This window comes from Vanessa cardui, chromosome 13, assembly GCF_905220365.1.
Source record: "Vanessa cardui chromosome 13, ilVanCard2.1, whole genome shotgun sequence".
Lineage (NCBI taxonomy): Eukaryota > Metazoa > Arthropoda > Insecta > Lepidoptera > Nymphalidae > Vanessa > Vanessa cardui.
Genome location: NC_061135.1, coordinates 14,571,904 through 14,598,261, shown reverse-complemented (window position 1 = coordinate 14,598,261; position 26,358 = coordinate 14,571,904). Strand labels below are relative to the sequence as shown.

Below are 26,358 nucleotides of genomic sequence, written 5' to 3'. Positions count from 1 at the left end.
ATACTGGAAGTTCTGTGAGCTTTATTAATGAAAATTTTTTTAAGCTTTGCGGATTAAAGAGATTGCCTAGTAATCAAACTATTTCTATGGCATCGACTAATTTCACTTCACTAGTTGAAGGAAAAACTATTGTATCAGCAAAAATAGGAAATCACCAATATGACGGCTTAAATTTATTAATTGTAAAAAACCTTTGTGCTGATTTGATTATAGGTCACGATATACTTGAAGAACATTCATTTTTGGAATTTTCTTTTGGAGGACCTAAAGAGCCGATAATAGTTTGTAACGTAGCAGAAGCATCAGTTCCTGCCGTTCCTTTATTCGCAAATATATCTTCTGACTGTAAGCCAATAGCAATAAAATCTCGCCGATTTAGCGAAGACGATAAACAATTTATTACTCAAGAAATTAGAAAGCTTTTAAGTGAAGGTATCATTGAAGAGAGTACTTCGCCCTGGCGAGCTCAGGTTTTAATAACAAAAAATGAAAATCATAAGAAACGTCTTGTCATAGACTATTCACAAACAATAAATAAATATACGCAATTGGATGCTTATCCGCTTCCCAAAATAGAAGAAATGATTTCTCAAATATCGAAATATTTTTTCTTCAGCACAATTGATTTACAAAGTGCCTATCACCAGATACCGATACTTACTAAAGAAAAATAATATACAGCTTTCGAAGCAAATGGGAATCTCTATCAATTCCGACGTATTCCCTTTGGAGTTACTAATGGTGTTTCCAGCTTTCAAAGAACCATTGACTGGGTACTAAAAGAAGAAAAACTCAAAGACACATTTGCGTACTTAGATGACATAACTATTTGTGGTAAGACATTAACCGAACACAATGAAAATTTAGAAAAATTTTTAGCTGCAGCTAGTAAGTATGGTCTTACTATTAACAAGGACAAAAGTAAGTTCTGTCAAAAAGCTATAAATATTTTAGGATATAATATTAAAGACCAATTTATAAGACCCGATGCTGATCGCCTTCGACCTCTGACGTCTTTACCACCACCGAAAGATTTACCATCTCAACGTCGGATCGTTGGAATGTTTGCACATTACAGTCGATGGATACCTAATTTTTCTGAAAGAATTCATGCTATGTCTCACAATAAAATATTTCCATTTTCTGAAGATTTGGTACAAAGATTTCAATCATTAAAATCAGACATAATTAAATCAGCTGTTTATGCAATTGATTCCAGTCTTCCACTTACTGTCGAGACCGACGCCTCTGATCATTCTATCGCTGCTGTTTTATCTCAAGATGGTCGACCTGTCGCATTCTTTTCTAAAACTTTAAATCTAACAGAACAAAATCATGCAGCCATTGAAAAAGAAGCTTATGCCATAGTAGAGGCTTTAAAAAAATGGAAACATTATCTTATTGGTAAACCTTTTCGACTTATAACCAATCAAAGATCCGTATCATTTATGTTCAATAATAAATTGACAAATAAAATTAAAAACGAAAAAATACAGAGATGGCGTTTAGAACTGGCACCATTTAAGTATGACATAATTTATAGACCAGGTAAGCAAAATGACGTTGCAGATGCATTGTCACGTATATGTTCCTCAGCTCAAGCACAACATACAAAATTGATCTCATTACATGAAGCTTTATGTCACCCTGGAGTTACAAGAATGGCTCACTGGATAAAAATAAAGAATCTAACATATTCTATAGAGGAAATTAGAAATATGATAAAATGTTGTCATGTTTGTTCAGAAATATATACTATATAAACGATTAATATCTAAACGAAATATTTCTTATATTCGGTATGCCATCTTTCATACATTCTGATCGTGGTACAGCATTTATGTCTTCCGATTTGAAAGAATTTCTATATAATCGTGGAATTGCAACGAGTCTAACGACGCCATACAATCCTAGAGGTAATGGTCAAGTAGAACGCCTTAATGCCACTTTATGGAAAGCTGTACAATTAGCATTACGTTCTAAAGACATGCCCATTGATAATTGGGAATTCGCTCTGCCTCAAGCATTAAACTCTATCCGCTCTCTTCTTTGTACTGCTACAAATTGCACGCCACACGAAAGAATGTTTATGCACACAAGAAAATCTGCAAATGATGTTTCTGTACCTAGTTGGTTGATAAATTCGGAGCATGCTTTAATGCGAAAATTTAATCGCACAAATAAATATCAACCACTAGTTGAAGAGGTAGAATTGCTTCACGTTAAACCTAATTATTCTCACATACGTCTATCAGATGGTAGAGAAACTACTGTTTCAAACCGAAACTTAGCACCCTTAGGCCAAAGTCAAAGAGAATTTAATAAATTAATTGAAAATGAAATACCGAGTGATGTTGAACAAAATTCACCCAGTGAGGATAATACATCAGATTCTAATTACGAATCTACTGAAGAGCAATTACCTGAAGAAAACCGCTCCACATCTTTGGAAGAGGAAGCAAGTTTGCGTAGGTCAAACAGAGAGAGTAGACTGCCTACGCGATTACAAGACTATGTTTTAAATTAAAGTGTGGGTGAATGTAGTAATATGAACCTTTTTACTTTATATTATTTTATAACTAATGTCATTATTCCACACTAAGAACTATGTACTATTTTATGTAGAATAAAGCCATTTATACGGTGTTGTCTTATTACAATTTGTGTTGTAGATTGTTTTTCTTTTGTGGTAGATTAATTGGTATTGTAAATTAAAGATAATTATTTTAGAGGTTAGCCTACTTCCTATTTCTGCTTCTAAAAAATAAAAATATATTATATAACTCACACATAACAAATACTAAGAAACCAACGCCATCTTGCGGAGAGGGAGTAAATAATAAATATCTAATTCGCCAGTGTCGCATCTATATTACAGTCTATATGTTTTATCTATGGCTGTCTCTGTCCCCCATCGCTTATGTTATGTTGGTTAACGTCAGCTGACTGCACTTACCAGTCTGTACAGTGACTACAGTGTCACCACCTACCATTTTGACTATTAATTAACCAGTATATAACCCTATAATTTTAACATCTTGTAATTATTAACACTCGAAAGATTTATATAATATTCAACAAATTCGTAATTAAATATGGCAAATTCAGCGGAGCTTTCTAGTTTCGATAATTTAGTTGCTAATTCTTTAACAGGATTGGAATTGGAGGAATTTAATAGAATTTATTACGGACGAAAAGATCATCAATTTCTGAAAATAAATGAGTCTAATTTAGAATTTGCAAAACATAATAATTTTGATATTGCAGCCTATGATTTTCCTGCACAAAAGGAGGAAACCAGACGACCGCGCATCGTAAAAGTTGGTATTATACAACATTCGATAGCTATTTCTACCGATAAACCAATCGTAGAACAAAGACAAAGTATTTTTGACAAAATTCGAAACATAATTATTACTGCTGCCAATGAAGGCGTTAACATCATTTGTTTACAAGAAGCTTGGAGTATGCCTTTTGCCTTTTGCACGAGAGAAAAACAACCATGGTGCGAATTTGCAGAGTCTGCTATAGATGGACCCAGCATCCAATTTCTTAAAGAGTTTTCTGCTAAATATGGCATTGTGATCATTTCACCTATTTTAGAAAGGGACGAAATTCATGGTGACACAATATGGAATACAGCTGTCGTTATTAATGAATTTGGTGAAGTAATCGGTAAGCACCGAAAAAACCATATCCCAAGAGTGGGTGATTTCAACGAATCCACTTACTATTTTGAAGGAAATACAGGTCATCCTGTATTTGAAACAAAATTTGGTAAAATAGCTATAAACATTTGTTATGGAAGGCACCATCCCTTAAATTGGTTAATGTTCGGAATTAATGGAGCAGAGATAGTGTTCAACCCATCTGCTACTGTTTCTGGACTTAGTGAACATTTGTGGTCTGTAGAAGCTCGTAATGCTGCTATTGCAAATAGTTATTACACATGTTCAATTAATAGAGTAGGAACAGAAAAATTTCCAAATGAATTTACTTCAGGTGATGGACTACCTGCTCATAAGGAATTTGGTCATTTCTATGGATCCAGTTATGTTACTGCTCCTGATGGTTGCCGGACACCGGGTTTATCGAGAAACAAAGATGGTTTACTGATAACTCAGTTGGATTTAAACAAATGTCGCCAAATTAAAGATAAATGGGGCTTTACAATGACACAAAGGTTAGATTTATACGCTGAGAGTCTTAAAAAAGCTGTGCAACCAGAATATGAATGTCAAGTGATTAAAAAAAAATGAAACAAATTTGCACAAAAGTAACTTGTAACATTAACGAAAAGTAAACATATATTTTTATATTTATATTGTTACCCAAATTATTTCTTAATACTGTTTTTTTTATTATACAATTTACTATAAAATGTTGTTTTAATTATTATTATACATATTGGTTTCTACCAAATATGGGTAATATTGCTCGAGAAAATGTTAAATGACTTTCTAAACATCAACTTAATAGTCAATTAAAATCGGTTACATTCTGCTTTTTAAAAACTCATAAATTATCAATATAGACTACTAGAATAAATGTCAATACAAAAGTACAATAAGCAATGGAAATTAATTGTAAATAAATAATATTTTGTTTGTCATAATATAAAGTTAAAGGTAGAGAAATAAAACAACATTTTTAAAAACATTGTGTACCAATGAGAATAATACAGAAGTGAGCTATACATAAATATAGTTTATTATAGGGTACATCCAGAATTTCAATTTAGTTGTTCCTGCAACTGAATGCTAAAATATTCATTTTTTTTTATTTTAATTTCACAATGTTTGATCACAATCTTAAACTCATAATAGTTAAAAGAAATTGAGCCCGAATATTAGAAACAATGCACTCTTATTTACTTAATAAAAACAATTAAATATGTATATTGATGAGTATATTACAAATTGGAACTGAGCCCTATTGGTGTTAAAGCAACAAAATCTAAATACAAAACTGTACACCTGCTTTTCTGATAAATAAAAAATAAATTCACATCAGCACCAGATTTACAGCTGAAATAAACATTTGAAATTTACAATATATAAAAGCTATATGAAAGGGAAATAACTGACTGTACCCTGGATCTTCAATAGTAAAATTGATTATCACTAAGCACTAACAATCTATGCAGTCTTTGCACGCATGGCTGCTCTCTTTCCTGTGACAGCCTGGAAACCAGACTTGATACTGGCTACAGAGCAGCGGGAACCACAAGTTTCACACTGAAGGAAGAACAATCGGGTGTCTTTTTGTAAAATGGTATCTGGAGAGCGACATGTATGACATGTAACATACTCCTTTATATATCGACGCAAAACATTTTCTATTTGTTTCTGTTGGAAACGCCCCTTAATAATCAGTTGACTGTTACCATCTACAGATCCACTAGTTCCCAATTCAGCAAGTAAAAAGTCTAATAAATGTTTAGGCTGACGGTGAAGAGTTTTGCAGATTTCTGTAAAATTTGCAAATGAGGTTTTTTTTGTACCAATTCTCACTACTTGAGGAGGCCTCATAATGAACTTTTGTTTCTTGCCAGATACCATACTCGGGTTCTTTTCTCTCATAATATCAAATACGCGTTCAAGCAGTTCGTCATACGTATAATCCCTGTCGCCGCCGACCCAATCGCCGTGCATATCGTCCTCTTTCTCTTGATCATCTCCCTTCACATCGTCCTCAATCACAAGCTCATCAATGTTTTTCTTCTTTTTCTTTTTCTTAGTTTTAGAGAAATCTATATCCAGATCTAAATCGTCAATAACGTTTTCCCCATGAGGCTCAGCTTCTTCAGCGGGGGGCTTTTCGTCTTTAGTCTCAGGCAGAGCACTTTCTATCTCTTCCAAATTAAAAAAGGTCTTCTTTTTCTTCTTCTTCTTTTTGCCAAAATTATCTAAGTCGAGGTTGTCATCCTCGGGCACGTCGACGTCACCGGACTCCGCAGGTGCTTCGATACTCGTGGTCTCATTTTGCTCACCAGCAAGCGTAGAATCTATATCAAAACCAGTCTTCTTCTTCTTTTTTTTCTTTAAAGACGGATCAAAAATCATATCGTCATCCATGATTAACTTTTAAATCAGTTACTGATTAGTTTTAAGATCAACTTGGTTAGAGTGCAGAATGGAGAAATTTGGCATGCGGCACAGAGTATACAAAATACAATTATGATGTCAGTGTTGACATTCAACTAAACGCTTTGTTCCCTAGTTGTAAATGACAGAAAAATAAAGTTATCTAAAATCGTCTACTGTTCATGACATCGATTTATAAAAGATAATCTTGGTATTAACTATTCTCTAAACAAAAATATTTATATAAAAATATATATTTTTAATGATACACTATAAAATGTAGACAATTGTATTTATACTTATGTTATTAAAAGACAGTTTACATCAAACAAACAAACAGCAACGTTTAAAATGAAAAATAGTAGGTCAAGTTTTCTTAAATTTGCGCATCAGCAATCATATGACAACACCTTAAAAGAACTTGTAAATACAATTTACATATATATGTAAAATTTCAAAATATTGCATCAGTCCAGACCACATTTTTTCAGATTAATAACAAAACACAATACAATAATAACACCGCGAACCGAAATGTAAATATTATGTAATCTTAAAAGGGGTTAATGCACAGTTTTAGCAGTAATAAGTATAGGAGTATACTCAATTCTGTATATATAAATATATAAATGTTTTGCATACTTAGATTTATTGCATGATTGCATCAGTATATTGTTATTAACCCTAATGCTAAATAAAATATTAAATACATGACTATAAAATAAGTGACTATTTAATAACTGACTACAAACGAATGAAAAAAAATAATATTTTATTATGTACATATTTACGATACATGTAAATTATGAATGGTCAAAGAAACTACGAATTGTATTAATAATAATAATAGACTTCATAAAATCAAGTTTATGTAAGATGTTATTATATAAATCTACTGTTCTAAAATTAACGCAATTAAATTTAATATTATTGTGTGTTGTGAAAATTTTGGGTTATCAGCAAAACAAGATAGAGTAATAAATTTTTCATAAAAAAAATTATTGGTACATATTTATATAATTTATAAGTATTGTTTATTTAAATTGTTGATTTAAATAATAATAATATTTTGATTCCAACATTATTCAACAAAATTAACAATAGACCGAAGACAGCTGTCAAATAAAGGAAAAATATTACATTCGTGATTTACTAAATAATTTCTCAATCTCGAAATCGAAAAAATCTAAGCATTTTCATTTTTTAAACTACTTTCATATTTTGGTTATTTAATAAAGTCAATATTTATGCAGTAAAAATATGAATGATGGGAGTATAATCTTGCAAGTTACAACACTTTAGCTTTACCTCACCCAATACCCTAAAAATTATTGACATGACATTTAGGTAACCTCACATTCGATTCTAATATTAATTCGTAAAATTATTATTCAATTGAAATTGACAATCATATGGTTTTAAAATTTAGTAAAAATGCGTTTGCTTCGTATAAATGGAACATTCCCTAAATTAAGAAAACTCATATGTAGGCGATATGCTCAAGCTGTACAAGCAGAAGAGAGTGAATATACTGAAACACCAGTGTATCCTCCAATATTAGACATGAGCTTACAGGCTAGAAAATTGCGAGAAAGAGAGACAATTCATAAAAAAATAGAAAATATTAATACAGTTGAAGAAAAACAAATTGCTTTAAATATGCCTCGATATTACGGCTGGCAGTGCGTTATTTTACACGACGATAAAGTACCCTATAATGCATTGCCTTTGGTCCAGCATTACACCAGAACAAGTTTTAAGAATGTAGATAAACTTCCGGATATATATACACAATCGTCGTCAGTGGCAGACAGTGTGGTACAAGAAATAAAACCGTACATTGAAGAATGCATAGCCATTGAAAATGAGGGGGTGGAGTGAGTTCCTCAACTGTTCTTGTATTATTTTTAATTCCATCTTAATTTATAATTTACTCTTAAATACTAGTGCTTCTTTAGGATAACAAATTGTATTTCTATGACACTTGTTTTAAACCTCAAGTACAAACAAGTACCTAAAATACAAATATTTATGCAAATATGCATTACAAAGCTTTACAAATCCATAACTGACAAAGTTGATATTTTATATAAAAAAAGCAATAAACTTTTAAAAATTGTGTGTTATTTATTGATTTTAAGCTATGTGTTTAGTACTTGTACAGTATTCAAAAATATACAAAAACAATAAACAAACATCCAAGTATAAAAGAAGGACCCATCCTCAACTTCTACGCTTAAATGGCTACAAAAGGAATTTTAATTTTTTAATTTGTATCTCTTTTATTAAAAGTTAAAATAACATATCTTGTATTTTGTAAATTTAATATGACTTGAAATTGTTTTATACTTATTTTATTTGAACTAAACAAAGCACATATTTTGTCCTGCTCCACGCATATCAGTTTATAATTAGGTGTAGTTTCTGATAGAACTTTGTAATTGTCATTCTGTGTTAAATAATTGTTGTTCAATAAGAATGTATTTACAGGTATAATATTGCGACAATTCCTCATAAACCAGAGCAACAACAAATTGAAAATGCAAAGACAAGAAATATTGTTAAACAAATAAATAGAATCATATCAAACAATTTGACTGATAAGGTGTCTCACATTCTATCATCACAGGTCAGTCTAGTATTTATGTTCCTCATTGATAAATTATATTAAAGATTCTTTTGAAGAGTTATGTAGTTCGTAAATTATGTTTTTGAATTAATATTTAATATTTACAGGTTGACTATGATCCTCGTCATGAAGCATTCTGGTTCATTGGTGGTGTTGATGTCCCTAATAATGTAGTTAATTGGAGGAAAAAATTTAAATGGCTAAAAGATAGAGCACATGAACCCCTTGACAGGCCTGTACAATATTTGGGTAAGAAAATATTATATAATATTTATTTGAGAAAAAAATCATTTGATCATTAAATAATATCACAGATAAATTAAACTGTTATTAATCTGCTGAACAAACTGGATCTAGGTGTATAACTCACCTTTGAACTAAGTGGCATTAAAAGTCTCACTCTGCCACACCTTTCTTAAGGTTGGTGGTGTATTGACTGTGTGTGAAAAGGATTATGTACCTTGCAGGTTTATGTCTGTGGATTTGGGACCTACTTTTTATCATCTAGCGGCTAGATGATAAAAAGTAGGTTCCAAATGTCATAGTTTTATATTTAAAAATTAAAAATGTAAGCAAAATTAAACAACATAATTCCCTTTATGAATGTGACAATCCTGTTTTAGGCTCTCCATTGTTAACAATAAGGAATCAGCTACCTTTGAAGCCAGTAATACCATATAGTGAAGCAGAAAATCCAGAGTTTAAAGTGCCTATATATTCCTGTGTGCCAGAAACTTTAGGATACTATTCAAATTATCGACATGGTACTAATATTCCAGGTAAAAAATAAATAAATAATGCATGTTATATAAATTAATTAGTGTCATATTAGAATTTTATAGTGTGTTTTGCAGAGTTTTCCTTAGTTTTATGTATGTCACCGTAAGATTACAAAATTCGTTAGATTACAATCTGATGAGACAGATTTTAAACTGTCTATTAAATTATAAATAAAAGCATTCAGCATACAGCATTCCTTAGCTAGAGTTCGTATTATATTTATATATTTTTATTTTATCAGGTTTTTGGCCAGGCGATTTTGATGAATTTGGTATGCTATCATATCATGGCCGCGGTCACCTTCTAGACAGAAGTGAATCATATGGTGCTGAAGACAACTTGGAGGCACTCCATTGTCAAGCTATTAAGGCTAGTTTCGGATGGCTGTTAGCCCAAGCAAATTATAAAGGTTTTACAACGTACAATGACCTGACTTACCCTTTAGTAACACAGACTGTCATAACCAATGGTCATTTAATGTCTTTCTATGTCTATCAGTTAAATACCATTACCATGCACAGTGATCAAGTTGAAAATAATCCAAAACATAACGTATGTTTTGGCACAAAGCCATTGGCATTGTATGATTCTATTGAAAATGGTAAAGTGAAAGGCTTGAATGAAGAAGTATTAAAAATGTTAGTACAATTTTATTTAAATGCCCCAGAAGAGAGAGACCATGAGATGGCTCCCTTCCTGGGCAAGGAGGAGCAAATAATTGCTGATATTGAAGATGACAACAGGCGTTGTTGGTTAGAATCAACATACAAACATATAGTTTCAAACAGACCGAAACATTTCTTGCCACCGGAACTTTATCTCTGGGAGAAGATTTACAAGATTAAATTTAATACTCGATTTTTCGAAGCCAAGAGAAAGCCGTTTGAGTTTGATATTAATCCATTCAACAGACGGCTCGACGAACATTTACCTCCTTATATTCCGAAAGTTTTGAGGCCCTACCCGAGAAGCAAGAAGAAGTTTGAAACAACGTACTACCCAAAAGTCTAAGTTAAATAATGTAATATTTTACGTCATTAATAAATTATAGTCATAGTCATATAAAAATAGTTTTTCTTTTTATTCTTTTAATTGTCTCATTATCAGTCAATTTATCAATAATAATTATATTTATGAACATGGTTGGTCCTGGACATCCAGGACGCAGATACAGGTTTCACGGTAGCATCCGAAAGAGATCCTGTGGCGCCCGTCGATGACCGCTAGTTTATCCCACATACACTTACACGTCGAGGTAATGCGCAAAGCATTTTTTAAGCGACATTAAAAAAAAGGACAATACTAGAAACCTGAAGAGAACGGCACCCGCATTGCTTCGATAAAAAAGTCAATCATTACACTAGTTTACAGTACATCTGTAGCCGAACAAATTTTAGCTGTTGCTGACTACTGATATGCTATTTTCAAAAATATATTTAGAAGATTTTTACCAGCTCTAGTTTCTGAGTTTAGGTGTAAAACAGAAAAAAACATGTATTTACTAAGAAAAACTTTATTAAAAAAAATAATTAATCATTGAGTTCTAAAATACTTCGTTTTAAAGTTAGCTCATTTGTTCTTCTTAACACCGACGAGGAGGAAATACATAGGGTGCTCACCAACTTAAAAACAAACAGTGCTCCTGGATGGGATGGCATTCCAACAAGCTTTCTGAAACAAGCTCGATCTCATGTTGTTCCTATAATTTGCCACTTAGTAAATTTGTGCTTCGAAAATGGTGTATTTCCCTCCTCACTGAAGGAATCACTTATAACACCAGTATACAAGGGCGGGGATGAACATGACATTAGCAATTACAGGCCAATATCTGTATTGACGTCAATATCAAAGGTCGTGGAAAAAGTCTTAAATACACGGATTGTACATTATTTACAAAAATTTGATATAATAGCAGACAATCAATTTGGCTTCCAAACAGGTAAATCAACTGCAGACGCCGTAGAAGCTCTAACATCAGTAGTCGTAAACGATCTGGATGCCAAACGCAAATGCCTAGGAGTATTTATCGACCTAAAAAAGGCGTTTGACACGGTGTGTATCCCTATCCTTGTTAATAAGTTAGAACGTATAGGTTTTAGAGATACTCCACTGAAACTCATCAAGGACTACCTCAGCAACAGAACTCAGAGGGTTAAAGTTGGTGCTGCGATAAGTAATCGTGAGACTATTGACTACGGAGTACCACAGGGCAGCGTGTTAGGACCTACTCTGTTCCTGGTCTATCTTAACGATCTGTGCAACTTAAAAATAAAAAATACCAGAATTTTTTCCTACGCAGATGACACCGCTCTGATATTTTCCAATAAAACATGGGATCTAGTAAGAACTGATGCAGAACTAGGTCTCAAGGTGGTTGCGGAGTGGCTAAAAAATAATTTGCTCACCCTAAATACCCAAAAAACAAAATACGTTTCTTTTTCACTCAACAATAGAACGCAACCGACAAATTTTGATATCAAGGTACATCATTGCGCTAATACCTTGAGATCCACAGGATGTAACTGTCCTTCTATAGAAAAGGTGGATAACGTGAAGTATTTGGGTGTTATATTGGACTACAGGCTCTCATGGCATCCTCATATTGAACTGGTGGCTTCTAGGTTACGTAAACTAATCTGGATATTTAAAATCCTTCGACAAGTAGCAACAAAAGCATTAATTAACCAAATTTACACTGCTTTGGCCCAATCTGTCTCCATCTATTGCATCACAGTATGGGGTGGGGCAGCCAAAAGCAAATTAATTCAAATAGAAAGAGCACAGAGGGCACTACTTAAGGTAGCTTATTTCAAAAAGCGTAGGTTTTCAACTCAGAAACTGTACACCGAAACTGATTTACTCTCCATTAGAAAGCTTTTCGTATTACATATAATATTAAAAAAGCATACAAAATTAGATTACAACCCAAAAAACATGAATAAGCGAAGAAACACTAGTGTTGCTAAGAAAATACAGACACATACAAAATTTGCTCAATCACAGTTACAGTATCTTGCATCGCATTTGTATAATAAATGCAATGACATCCTACAAATATACCCTCTAACTCTGCACGAATGTAAACCGAAAATAATTGCGTGGCTAAAAAGTTTGAGTTATGATGATACTGAATTATTACTTTATCACGTTTTGTAGATTGGATTGGATATCTATACAATTAGCCATACAGACACACACACACACACACACACACATACACACACACACACACACACACACACACACACACACACACACACACACACACACACACACACACACACACATATACAGAGAGAGACACACACGCGAACGCGCTCTACCTTTAGCTATTATATATATATATATATATATATATATATATATATATATATATATATATATATATATATATATATACATGTATTTTTGTAATTCTTAATTCTTAGCTTGTTTCATCTTATAACTTTGAATTAAAGTGTGAATGTGTTAAGGAAGAGCGACTTCTTCTGGCACGGGAGCTCACGGCACTCAAAAGAAGAAGTCAACCTTTGAGATTTTATTGTACTGTCTTGGTTATTGATGAAATAAACATTTATTTATTTATTATTATTATTATTATTATTATTAAAGCCCTTCTATGATGTGTAGACTTTGGAAAATGACGTATCAGAGACCAATAGTCAGACATCACTTTTGTATCCCAGAAACGCAGCGAATTTATCACCATTATGTAATAGAATACATTTTAGGCTGTCAATGAATAAACGCCAGTCGTTTGGTTCGTATTGTTTCAAGCCCATTTTTATCAACAAGTTTTTGATATCTGAACAAAAGGTAACACCATTTTCTTCCCAAAAATAACGCCATAATTCTTTGTCTCTTTCACGATAAAAACTTATTTTAGTAATCTGAGGAAAGCATTTTTTTTTCTTTTAACCTTGATGCTAAAAATTCTAAAGCTTGTTTAGAATTATTTAAATCGCTTACAAGATCATCTAATTCAATTTGGGAAGCATTTTGGCTCATTTGACCTATATACCTTCAAAGTCTGCATCATTTTGTAATGAGCTTGGTCCTTCAATGTCTTTTTCTAAGGGTTCAGATATATGTTAGGCATCAGGTGAATGCTGCACTTGACGTTGAGTACTGCCATTTAGGTCCATTTTTAGTGTTTATACCGTTATACCGTATATATACCGTTCGTACGATCGATTTCTTGGTTCTCTCTTTTACCATTTTTCCATAATCCTAAATTTCACCAACTCTGATATAATTTTTCTGCAATCGTTAAACACATCTTCTCCGCATATATAGCAAAAATGATTTTTTAAACAATGTCTCCTTGAACTACTCATGACACAAAAACTTCAGATACCAATCTGAACACACTAAAATACGCCTGTTATCGATTAATATATACGTATAAATGATAAAAATCAAAAGCAAAGTACCTTGAGCTGTTCCAAATATTTTGAGGGTAGATTTGACAAAAACAAGTCAAAAGTGAATATTAAACCACTTGACCGTTATTAGAAGCTTAAATAATGAGATAGGCATATCCGATTCCCGTCACATTTTACCTCTCTTTCTACCCTGGTATGTATGTCTCTTTCGCACTACCCTCTCTTTTCACCTGGCTTGGTGGGAAGCGCTGGTAGCAGTCAGCAATTCCCTTGTAATCATTGGCTTGAAGTTTCCCGTCGGTCAACTTGTGCACTAGAAGTAATTTGCAAATTGAACAAAGTGATAATTGTGAAAAATTCTACATGTAAGTTGCACATTTATTTTTATATAACGGTGGTACCGTTCGCTATTGTTTAAATTTTTTATTTTTCTACCCTACATATATATTTTGTGTATTGTCTATAATAAGGACTTATTTTCGTTGTTTTTAGAATAGCAAACGCTCAATAGTTGTTTTATAATGGATAACGATGTTAATAGTCCTATTGAGCAAGTTGTGGCGGGTACATCGGGTACTAATTCACAACACGGTAGGCGTCGGTCAACCTCTAGTAGCGATAGCAGTGATAGCTCTTCCTCATCTTCGAGCTCGTCTGAATCTCAACGAGTCTCAAAGAGAAAGAAAAAGCATCGTCACTCCAAAAATCATAAACGCCATCGCCGTCTTTTAGAAAAACTGTCTAAAGAAGTTTGTGAAGTAAAGCAAAATGTTTTGTATAATGAGCATAATAATTACTGCGATAATGATAATGAATCATTTTTGTCAGACGTAAGTCGCGAACTTTATAATAACCAGTCGATGCAATACTGTAGTGATGTTAATCCCGATGTACCTAATTTGTCATTTGATATTGAAACTAAAATTAAGGACCCTGCTGTACCTACCGCCCCTTTGGAATTTATTAAAATGTTAAACGAAGTTCAACGATTTGGCAGCGAAACATGGTCTGACGTACGATATAGTGACACACAAAAATTATATAATCATTCCCCTGGATTTATAGAGCTTGAAACTAATGATGAGCTAAAGGGGTATGATAATTTACGTCATTTGGTACACTCTGATAAATCTTATGCTGCTTTCACTTTTTGTATTCTAAAGCAAAAAGATATTTTCTTAAATAGTTGCCGAAATTTATTAGCCTGGGCTAGAAAATCAGATGCTTCGCTTAGCAATCTTAATGAAAAGATTGAGGAAATATTTTTAAAGGGTGATTTTCAAAAGGTCTCCGCAGACCTATTGCAAATGTCTTGTGGTCATAGAGCAGAAGCCATAGAAATGAGAAGGGACAGCATTTTAAAGAGTGTTCGTGACCCTCTTATAAAATGTAGATTGAATAAAATTCCTCCTTCTAATACCCTTTTTTTTCATTCTGAAAGGCTCACTACTGCGTTAGAGAGTGCAGGTGGTGTGAGAAAAGCTTTTTGGCCCGTCAGCCAACCTAATAAAGGCAATGGTTCACGATCTAAGCCCATAAGTACTACAAGGCCACCCTCGCAGGGTTATGCCTCTCATACTGTACCATCGCGTGGTACTTTTACAGGTTATTGTCGAGACCATGGTACTGTCTCTAATGCCAGTGGCCATCATGACCAGCCCTCGCGGGGCAGTTGTCATAATTGCTTTTCCGTTGGCCATAATAATATTAGCCAGGGGCAATATAATCATAATCCTAGCAAAAAGAGTGTCTCTTTTCGATCTCGCGGGTCGACCAGACAGCCTTTTCACAGAGGACAAAAACGTAGGTTTTCACCCTCTGACAACAGAGGCAATAAGCGGCAAAAACAATGACGTGAAACCTTTCCGAGCCGGACATCTAGCACAATACGTCGGCCGCTGGAGGAAAATGGGAGCTCCAGACTTTGTGTTACAAATAATATCAGGGTATCGCATACCTTTTTCGCAGAAGCCTCCGCTGAGAATGCCAAACCTAGTATGCGATCGTCGTCACACCGTAGAGTCAGACGAAATGACTTCTGTCGTCCTAAAGATGACGGAACAAGGGGTTTTGAAACCAGTGGCCCTATCGCCGAGCTTTATTTCCCCCCTATTTCTTGTTCTAAAGACGGATGCGTCATACCGTCCCATATTCAACCTGCGACTCCTAAATCAATATGTGATAACCGACCATTTTCGACTTATAAATGTACATCGCATACCAGACTTCCTCCAACCTCGGGATTGGATGTGCAAAGTGGATTTGTTGCAGGCCTATTTCAATCTGCCGGTAGCCCGGTCACATCGTCGTTTCCTACGGTTGATATACAAAGAAAGAAAGCGGCAAGGTATCTCTAAAAGACTTGCAGAGTTTGGTGGGTGTATTCAATTTTGCCAGTTTTGCTGTCTCTCGGGGGAGGTTAAATCACCGAGCCACGCTCAACTTTCTAAATACATTACCAGATCAAATGGTTTCGATGAAACGTTCTCTTCCCGATCAAGTGCGACGGGAACTACACTGGTGGCTCAAAAATTGCCACCTGGCAACACTAATACATGTGCCTCCACCAATACATTTTCTTGTCACCGATGCCTCGGACCTTGCCTGGGGCGCACAACTGGACATCAGAACATTATCAGGCACCTGGAATGTAAAGGAGCAACAACTGCACAGCAATCAAAAAGAGTTGCTTGCCATTTTGAAAGTCCTGGAAAATCACGCAGAGAAAATGGCAGGGAGCTCGATAATGATTCAATCCGACAACCGATCTGCTGTAGCGTATCTTCGCAACAAGGGGGGAACGAAATCTCAACCTCTAACGAAACTAACTCACCGCATACTTCAAATCATGGACGATCATCGGATACACTTCAAAATCCATCACATTCCGGGTCTATTCAATCCACAAGCGGATTCATTGTCCAGGCTTCACCGTCCTCCGGAGTGGCATTTAATGCCGAATTGTACGAAGATCGTGTTTGTGAAAATGGGAACGCCTGTGATCGACCTGTTTGCGTCGAAGACCGCCCGAGTGGTGGCGAATTATGCAACCTTAGATCTCAAGGATCACGAGGCAATGTATCACGACGCTATCAGTATACCATGGAATTTTCCGCTGGCATGGATTTTTCCTCCACCCTTTCTAATACCCAAAGTGCTAATTCATCTGAACCAAGCAACAGGCCTATATCTCATAGTGGTCCCTCGTTGGGAAAAGGTATTTTGGAGAGCGGACCTGAAATCACGGAGCGTCGCACCTCCATTCACATTGACAAACCTGAAGCGGTTTTTGATCGACACAACGACAGGGCTTCCACCTCCGAAAGTCCAGGACATGACTCTGGAAATCTGGAAATGTGGGGGTGGTCTGAGAAGTTAAAATCTTGGGATTTCGCCCAGATATCACTACTTAGACGTTCCTGGCGGCCATCCACATGGAAAATATATAAAGTAGCGTGGTCTCGATGGATAACATGGGCAAAAGAGCATAAAGTAGACGCAACCAAACCAGAAGGTTCTGATTTAGCACAGTTCTTAGCTGATTTATATTTAAAACATAATCTATCTTATAACACAATTCTTCTCCATAAATCTGTAATTTCTACGCTATGTAATGCAGAATTGTCCGGTAAACTGAGTGAAGATGTTTTGGTCAAACATATTCTGAAATCCATATCTTTGAAAACCCCTAAAGTACAGAAACCTCCAATTTGGGATATTAGCATTCTGTCAAATTACATGGAAAATTATTCTGTAGATAATAATAATATATTTCAGACGGTCCGACACACGGCCACATTACTTATTCTATGTTCAGGTCGCAGGATACATGATTTGACCTTATTATGTGTGGATAGCGATCATTGTGTGATTCATGAGGATTATGTTATTTTTTGGCCTCTTTTTGGGTCAAAAACAGATTGTAATGATTATAGACAATCAGGCTGGAAATTGTTGGCCAACAAAGAAAATGAAAAATTAAATCCGGTGTATTGGATAAATAGAACGATTACGATTTTAAATGAAAGACGGAGCCGGTCAGGGTCTTTTAATTTGTTTATGACCCTACGTGGATCACCATCCCCAGCCTCCCGTACAGTCATTGCAGGGTGGATAAAAACGCTTTTGAGAGATGCAGGCATTAAAACAACTCCTGGAAGCATACGTCCCGCTGTAGCTTCGAGCAATTGGATTAACAATTTTCCTCTTGATGATATTTTGGCTCGAGGAAACTGGAGATCAGCTAACACTTTCCAAAAATTTTATCGGCGTGAAGTTTTATCTTTTTCAAATAGTAATTCCACCTTGACTTCACTGTTTAATCCTGTACATTGAAGTAATTTAAGGGATTGTATAAATTGAACTGATTTAAATGATTCATTTTCATTACTTAATTATTCATATCTAGCCTGTAAAAGGAATATGTTTTCAAATATTTTCATTTCGGTTGAATTTTAATTGTTAATTAATTGTTATACATTATTTCCATTTCTAATTAAAAATAAATAAATAAAATAATAAAAAGCTTATTCTTTCATACATTATTTTTATTAAGTCACATTGGCATCTTTTCACCAGGCGATATCAAACAAGTCTCATTATTTAAGCTTCTAATAACGGTCAAGTGGTTTAATAGAAGCGTTTTACCTGAAATAAAACGCATATTAAACTACTTACCTTATTAGAAGCTTAGCTTCTATTTCTGCCTGGTGCATAATTACAGACAATGATTACAAGGGAATTGCTGACTGCTACCAGCGCTTCCCACCAAGCCAGGTGAAAAGAGAGGGTAGTGCGAAAGAGACATACATACCAGGGTAGAAAGAGAGGTAAAATGTGACGGGAATCGGATATGCCTATCTCATTATTTAAGCTTCTAATAAGGTAAGTAGTTTAATATGCGTTTTATTTCAGGTAAAACGCTTCTATTATCAACCATAAAATCAGAGTAACAGTACAAAATATGTATTGGGAAGCAACAGTCAATATCTTAATTTCTTTAAATCTATACCTTAATGATTCCTCGGCTCCTAGGTTATAGATTGCGCGAACAGCCCTCTTCTGCAGCACAAATATAGTTTGGATAGCGGCTGCGTTACCCCAAAGCATAATACCTAGGACATTATACCGTGAAAGTAATTGAAATATACTAGTCGAGCCGTATCAACATCAGTAATTAATCTAGTTTTATTTACCGCGAATGCCGCAGGACTCAGTCTACATGCCAATCCGTTTATATGGGGGAGCCACTGTAACTGGGCATCAAGAGTAAGGCCAAGAAATTCAGTTGTTTCAACTGGATCCATCGATTCCCCATTGATAAGTACATCGGGTTTTACATTTTGCACATTTGGTGTGCTAAATTTTACAATTTTAGTTTTTTTATTATTTAATCTAAGATTATTTACGCTAAACCAAAGTACTATATCAGACATAGCATTGTTTACATAGTCATACTGGACCTATTTCCTATTAATTTTAAAAACCAAAGAGGTATCATCAGCAAACAATACTATATCGTGTTTGTTCCCAACAAGAAAGAGCAAGTCATTTATGTATATGAGAAATAGAAAAGGTCCAGGAATTGATCCTTGTGGGAACCCCATACCAAATGAGACCCCAGGAGACCTTGTCCCTTTAACGTCAAGCCTCTGAATTCTATTGTTAAGATAAGAAGTCAGAAGGTCGAGTGCACATTCTCTAATTCCATAGTGATATAGTTTCCTAGCATAGTAGCATGCGAAAGCCATCCCATAACGCCTGCCGAAGGAACGGAGTGGGTACGGCTGAAATAAAACTAGCTATAACGGATTTGAATCGCGTATATTAATTATTTTTAACATCCCGAAGTTTCGAGCACTTTACAGTGTTCGTGGTCACGGGTAGGGTAGACATTTAAGACAACATTATGGGTACGGCTGGTTTTTGTGCGAATAGGTGGTTGTATGTTTCGTATATGTTTGGATAAATATTTTTTTACTCAATCACGATCGACTTACAAAACAGAGCTATTCAGAGCAGGGATCGTAATGATTTTATACTTAGAAGTTGGCAGAAAAATGCGCTATTCCTGGGATGATGTTAAATAGAAAGATTTGTTTACTAATTACTTGTAATATACGAAGTCGAGAACTACAACCGATTTGAATAATACGTATACCATCAAACAGATAACTCATCTAGATGATCACGTCCTAGTCCTAGGACTAGGACGTGAAAATTTGAAGAAATAGGTGTATCAACAGTTATTTCACAGTATATTTACGATAATGTAATGCTTTTACAGAAAAATAAACAAAAATATTTAATAAAAACGCTTTTTACTTGAATATGGTAGTGACAACTTTTTTTGGCCATAGTATACGCATATTTAATAAAAAAGCAAGTTCATAAAGTTTATATTAGGGTTTTTAATTGTTACTTATGTTTAAACAAACTTTTGAAGTTTACATTTTTGACTTACTTCAAATTAAGCTAAAGACGTGATAGCTCAAAAATGTTTCATTTTTGCATAATACATATGAGGTATTTAAATTATTACAAATAGTCAACCCCTTTTACCTCTTAACGGGAATAACTCTTAATATCGAATAACCTGTATATGTATATAATCTGTAAACTCGACGTTAGTGTCAATCAAATCTCAAATGTTAGTTGACATATGTCATTGACATTTGTTGTGCAAAAATAACGTGGTAGAAACCCTAAGACCTTCCGTGTTTTAAAGTAAAAAAAACGAAGTACTACTATTTGTTAGACGGTTCCTGTACGAAACTACAAGATAAATTTAAATAAACATGAGAAACTTGTGCATGTGGCAAGTTTGTTCTAAAAAAGGATTTTGTCACTTGCAAAATAAGTTTTGTGTCTGTTACGGTCACCATGAGGATTCCAGACTGGGAGAGATTTTCATGTGCTCGCACAGTCTCGTTGTCAGCAGTGTTGATTCAAGCGGTGAAGTCAGGTGGACAAGAGATCTTTCAGAAATATCATCACCAGATAATAGACCAATTAACATAACATTATTGAGTTTATTAAATTCTGTTAGCATTGGACTAGCAAATGGAGAACTTTTTACTATAAGCAACTTTGAAGCTAATTGTGAATTGGTGGGCGTATGTGATAATGGATTGGTGGTAGGTAGCAACAATACTTACTTCATTCAATGGGGTTATATGTTATAACGGATTGATCTTGTAGCTTTAATTTTTTCATTTCAAAGTATAATATGATGTGGGTTATCTATGAATGGATAATGACAGATTTCTACTATATGTATGTAAATATGTAATATTAATAAATTGAGTAAATTTTGTTTGTTTGCATTAATAGTTAACTTCAAAGGATTCTGCAAAAAGAGTCAGAGTAGAGTTTCTGATTTATCCCTGATTTAAAACAATATATGTGCCCAGTCTATAGAAGCCACAACTTGTGATCCCTTTTTATTGAGTTTTGGTGGCTAAATATTTACTTAAAATATAAATGTAATGGTTGTTTAGATTGGAGATTTTGGTTCACAAACATAGGTTCTATGATACTTACATTGTTTACTTAACTAATAATTTAATTAAATTTTATAAATTTAAGGCAATGGAATGGAGTCCAGACCAAGAATTATTAGTTCTAGTTACAAATGACTTGAATGTTATTTTAATGTCTTGTACATTTGATGCAATAAATGAGTCTAATTTATTAAGTGAAGAGTTTGGTGAGAATCAGTTCATTACTGTCGGTTGGGGCAAAAAAGAGACCCAGTTTCATGGATCAGAAGGCAAACAAGCGGCTAAAATAAAAACTGAAGTAATTTCTGGTGAGATGTCTTTGAATTTTATATAAAATATTTTCTCTTTTCTTGAATTATATTTTAAAATTAGTTCGTCTTATTTTCCAGGCAACACAGAGATTGATGACAAAATAATTATCTCATGGCGGGGTGACGGCAGTCTATTTGCTGTAGGATTTACTATGGATGGCATTCGAAGATTCAAAGTTTTTGATAGAGAAGGGAACTTGCAATTTACTAGTGAAAAACAACCAGGCCTTGAAGCAAATCTTTCGTGGAGGCCGAGTGGAAACTTGATTGCTACTACACAACAGCAAGGTGAAAAAAAAAAGATATCTTTCTTTGAGAAAAATGGACTCAAACATGGAGAGTTTGTTATACCTATAAGTTCCACAACAATAGTCGAAGATCTCCTTTGGAGCTTTGATTCCGAAATATTGACAATATTATGTAAAGACACAGTAGAAAACATTCACAAGGTATTATTGTATACAACCAGCAACTACCACTGGTATCTAAAGCAGACTCTTGTTTTTAAGCAGGGTGTAAGCAAAATAATGTGGGATAATGACTTTGATGTGGCCAATAATAAGAAAATGCATGTATTATTGCTAGATGGCCATTATTTCTCCTACACCTGGATTTGGACCACTGATCATAGTAAAGGGAAAAATGAGGATGATGATGCTGTTGTAGCTGTTATAGATGGAAAAAAAGTTTTGGTTTCTACATTTAGACATGCAGCTGTTCCCCCACCAATGGCAAATTTGGAAATTAAATTTGATTCTGAAATTAATTCTGTGCATTTTGCTCCAGAAAATTCTTCAAAATTAAACATAAATTCGTTTGTTGTAACTACTTCTAAAAGTCTAGTGTTTGTTGAGCAAACTAATAGAAAACCTCTTCAATATAATATATCTAAAACCATAGCTTTAGATGACAAATATTTTTCATTTCAACATTACAATTGGCATTTACTAGATAATGAAACCCTCTTGTGTGTGTCAGTTGACAGTGATAACTGTTATGAAATAATTCAATATAAAATATCAGAAGGAAGTATAGTAAAAGAGCATACACAATCTTTGCCTTCAGCAGTAACAAGAATCCAATGTCACCCAAAAACTGAATCTGCAGTGTTTTTGCAATTGGATTCTGGAGATATTTTGGAATATTGCTCAGATGGGACGATTACTCCCCAAGAGGTTTCATTTCCAGAAGCCTGTCCAAAATTTAGTGCTGTAGCTGTGGACAATGATGTCTATTTCCTTGGGCTATCACATAAAGGTTGTTTATATTTGATGGATGAAATGGTCATTAATAATATTAGTTCTTTCTTTGTTCACTCTGATTATTTATTGCTGACCACTTTGAAACATATGCTCCTTTGTGTGGAGCTTACAAAGGTAGGACTTGGCAATATAGCTTCTTTTGAGAGAATGGAAAAATCAAATATATACAAACGGAAAATAGAAAGAGGGGCAAAACTGGTAATTTCTGTACCAAAAGATACTAGGACTGTTTTTCAAATGCCTAGAGGAAACTTGGAGACCATTCAACCACGGCCTTTATCCCTTAAAATAATTGGCGAATATCTAGATTCAAAAAAATATTTTGAGGCTTTTGATTTAATGAGGAAGCAAAGAATAAATCTCAATTTAATATATGATCATAATCCTAACCTTTTTATACAAAATATTGATGTCTTTCTAAATACTATACAAAGCAATTCTTGGCTTAGTTTATTCCTGTCAGACCTTGAAAATGTAGATGTAACAAAAACAATGTATTCAAGCAGCTACACCTGTAGAGAAAATATCTCAGAAGACAAGGTTCAGAAAAAGGTGCAATTTATATGTGATCTTGTAAGATTACATTTAACCAAAGCATCAGATAGTGCCAATAGAGTGTTACCATTGCTGACAACATTCGTAAAAAAAAATACTGTGAATGATTTAGAGGAAGCACTTATTCTTATAAAAGAACTTAAAAACAAAGAATCTGGTGGAACAAAGCTTCCAGTTACATCTGATGAAGCACTGAAATACCTACTGTACATGGTAAATGTAGATAATTTATTTGATGTAGCGTTAGGAATGTATGACTTCGACCTTGTGTTGTTAGTTGCAAACAAATCACAAAAGGATCCAAAAGAATACATTTCTATGCTTAATGATTTAAATGAAATGGATGAAGATTATAGAAAATATACAATCAATAAGCATTTAAAAAGATTTGACAGAGCAGTACAATGTCTTGCAAAATGTGGGCCAAGCAAATATGGAGAATTAAAGACATTTGTCAAGTATCACAGTTTGTATAGGATGGCTTTAGCACTCTTTCCTATTGAAGATGAAATATATCATCAAATATCAGATGACTTTGGACTGTATCTCAAGTTAAAAAAGCAATATATAGAGGCTGGTATCATTTATGAAAGAGCAGGAAAAAATGATAAAGCCATTGAATGTTACAAGGAGGCTTTAGAGTGGGAATTGGCATTGAAGCTAGCAGAACAGAGCCCAAGAGAAGAGTTCAAACGATTATGTTGGTAAGGGTTATTTTTGTCATTTTTATTTATGCGGTAAACTTATTAATCATTCATAAGAAACTAGAATTATTTTTTCAATGTTCAGGGATCTTGCTACTATGCTGAAAGATGAAAGGAGATTTAAAGAAGCTATCTCAATTTTGGAACAATTTTCTGAAGATAGTGAAGATATAATTAATTTTGCTATTGAGTGTGGACAGTACAAAGCTGCTCTGAGAATGTGTTCAAAATTTAATAATTCTGATTTCAAAGGTTTGTTTTTCATGTACAAGTCTTTATTTAATAATATTACTTTGTAACTATTACGATTTATTTTTCAGATACGAAAGTATTACCATCACTTATTGAGGAATACAAGTCTGTAAAGGACTTGTTACAAACAAATGGGACTAATTTCATTAAGTATAGGAATCGTCTTAAAGTTGTAAGGGAAATTAAAAATAAAAAGTCTCAGGATGATTATGAGACACCAAATGCTTACAAAGATAGTGATTTATATTCTGATGCTGGAAGTACGATCGCGTCTTCTTCGGGATCAGGGTACTGTATGCTTTATTTTTTATTGTAATGTAATGAAATGAAACAATATGATTAATTTCAATATACTCTTAACAAGAAAGAACTTTGACAAAGTGTTACTTTTGGTATTAATAAGCTTGTTTTATATGATAATCAGGAAATCATTTCGGTCAAGTAAAAATAGGAGAAAACATGAGCGTAAAGTCGCGTCACTTAAAGAGGGATCGCAGTATGAGGATACCGCTCTAGTTCTAGCTCTACATAGTCTCATTACCTCAACATATGAACTACGTCCACACGTTAAGGAAGTAAACATAGCCTTGTCATGTTTCAACAAAGATGACGAAGCTTCCATTCTTCAGGTAATTTTATTATTATAAAGTTTAAATTGAAACTTAGCCTATTAGAATTTAATTACGCTTGTTCTTAGCGAGTGTTTGTTGTTCTATTTTGCTGTCATAATATAATATAAATATATATGAGACAACACCACATACATTACTCTGATCCCAATGTAAGTAGCTGAAGCACTTGTGTTATGGAAATCAGAAGTAACGACGGTACCACAAACACCCAGACCCAAGACAACATAGAAAACTAATGGTAATCTACATCGACTCGGCCGGGAATCGAACCCGGGACCTCAGAGTGGCGTACCCATGAAAACCGGTGTACACACCACTCGACCATGGAGGTCGTCATATATATCATATATATCTATCATAATTACTATCAAATAATTGAAAAAAATGCCTTTGATTTAAATGTTGGTAGATATCTTAAAAACATACAATATTTTATTGAATCTTATAGATAGATATTATGTCTTTTTTATATATAAAGTTACATTTAAGTAAATGTAACTGTGTTTAAGTAAGTGTAACTTTGTTTAACTTAATTAATAATAATAACCAAAATATAATAATTTAATTCACAATTTACTTGCAAACACTATTATGTATTATATAATGACTACTCTTATATATTTATTTAGTCAAGCCTGGAGAAGTTATTAAAAGAAATGAAAGATAGCCTAAAACAGATCTGGAGCAATGAATTCACTTTAGAAGCCACAAATGCGGTCATCGCAGCAGAAAATGTCTCAGAAGGAAGCAGTGTTATACCACAAGGCATTGCGACTCTAGGTGGGTTTGAGTACAGAGTTATGTTGTACTCTTTATGGCTTATCTTAAGCAGAGGTTTACTAAATATTATGATAGTGAAACTAAAAACATGATTTATGAAATGCTTAATGTTTCTTACCGCGTCATTGTCAATGACGGGTGATGACCATTTGGGATCAGCTGCCTAAATGCCCGTTCGTCTATCTTAAATCTTGGTTTATTTGTATTATTAATTTTGATTCAATAAATAATAATCGACAGTAACACTTATGGATAAAAAATATGGTCTAAATAATAATTCAAAAATGTTTTTCAGAACCTCAACTGCGAATAGCTCCCGTAATACAAGATTTTAATTGGAAACTAGATGGATTAAATAATTCATAAACACATATTGAATTACTTAATTTTGTTATGTATAGATGTTCTATATTAATATAATAAATAAGATATGTAATATATACATTGCTTTTTCATTTTTTTCATTGACAATTTCCAAAA

At 33.8% G+C, this 26,358-nt stretch overlaps 4 protein-coding genes across 4 annotated transcripts; 3 read left to right on the top strand and 1 right to left on the bottom strand.

Moving 5' to 3' along the window:
- Nucleotides 1–2,924: 2,924 nt before the first annotated feature.
- LOC124534608 (beta-ureidopropionase-like) lies at nucleotides 2,925–4,294 on the top strand. The gene has a single exon (XM_047110541.1). It carries the CDS (start codon nucleotides 3,096–3,098, stop codon nucleotides 4,257–4,259), a length of 1,164 nt encoding a protein of 387 aa, XP_046966497.1. The 5' UTR covers nucleotides 2,925–3,095; the 3' UTR covers nucleotides 4,260–4,294.
- Nucleotides 4,295–4,647: 353 nt separating this feature from the next.
- Nucleotides 4,648–6,184, bottom strand: LOC124534609 (eukaryotic translation initiation factor 2 subunit 2). Its single transcript, XM_047110542.1, has one exon. It carries the CDS (start codon nucleotides 6,075–6,077, stop codon nucleotides 5,139–5,141), a length of 939 nt encoding a protein of 312 aa, XP_046966498.1. The 5' UTR covers nucleotides 6,078–6,184; the 3' UTR covers nucleotides 4,648–5,138.
- A 1,021-nt stretch (nucleotides 6,185–7,205) lies between these two features.
- LOC124534727 (28S ribosomal protein S30, mitochondrial) lies at nucleotides 7,206–10,565 on the top strand. The gene is made up of 5 exons (XM_047110717.1): nucleotides 7,206–7,963; nucleotides 8,577–8,715; nucleotides 8,823–8,964; nucleotides 9,339–9,494; nucleotides 9,737–10,565. Exons 1-5 carry the CDS (start codon nucleotides 7,521–7,523, stop codon nucleotides 10,504–10,506), a joined length of 1,650 nt encoding a protein of 549 aa, XP_046966673.1. The 5' UTR covers nucleotides 7,206–7,520; the 3' UTR covers nucleotides 10,507–10,565.
- Nucleotides 10,566–20,537: 9,972 nt separating this feature from the next.
- On the top strand, nucleotides 20,538–26,318 carry LOC124534602 (putative elongator complex protein 1). The gene is made up of 8 exons (XM_047110533.1): nucleotides 20,538–21,016; nucleotides 21,468–21,690; nucleotides 21,772–24,214; nucleotides 24,300–24,466; nucleotides 24,535–24,754; nucleotides 24,891–25,095; nucleotides 25,728–25,878; nucleotides 26,174–26,318. Exons 1-8 carry the CDS (start codon nucleotides 20,678–20,680, stop codon nucleotides 26,242–26,244), a joined length of 3,819 nt encoding a protein of 1,272 aa, XP_046966489.1. The 5' UTR covers nucleotides 20,538–20,677; the 3' UTR covers nucleotides 26,245–26,318.
- Nucleotides 26,319–26,358: the final 40 nt, after the last annotated feature.

Coding starts and splice junctions, on each gene's coding strand:
- LOC124534727 (XM_047110717.1), top strand. CDS start 7,521: ATGCGTTTGCTTCGTATAAATGGAACATTCCCTAAATTAAGAAAACTC. Junction 7,964..8,576: donor ATTGAAAATGAGGGGGTGGA/GTGAGTTCCTCA, acceptor ATGTATTTACAG/GTATAATATTGCGACAATTC. Junction 8,716..8,822: donor CTCACATTCTATCATCACAG/GTCAGTCTAGTA, acceptor TAATATTTACAG/GTTGACTATGATCCTCGTCA.
- LOC124534609 (XM_047110542.1), bottom strand. CDS start 6,077: ATGGATGACGATATGATTTTTGATCCGTCTTTAAAGAAAAAAAAGAAG.
- LOC124534608 (XM_047110541.1), top strand. CDS start 3,096: ATGGCAAATTCAGCGGAGCTTTCTAGTTTCGATAATTTAGTTGCTAAT.
- LOC124534602 (XM_047110533.1), top strand. CDS start 20,678: ATGAGAAACTTGTGCATGTGGCAAGTTTGTTCTAAAAAAGGATTTTGT. Junction 21,691..21,771: donor AAAAACTGAAGTAATTTCTG/GTGAGATGTCTT, acceptor CTTATTTTCCAG/GCAACACAGAGATTGATGAC. Junction 25,096..25,727: donor ACGAAGCTTCCATTCTTCAG/GTAATTTTATTA, acceptor ATATTTATTTAG/TCAAGCCTGGAGAAGTTATT.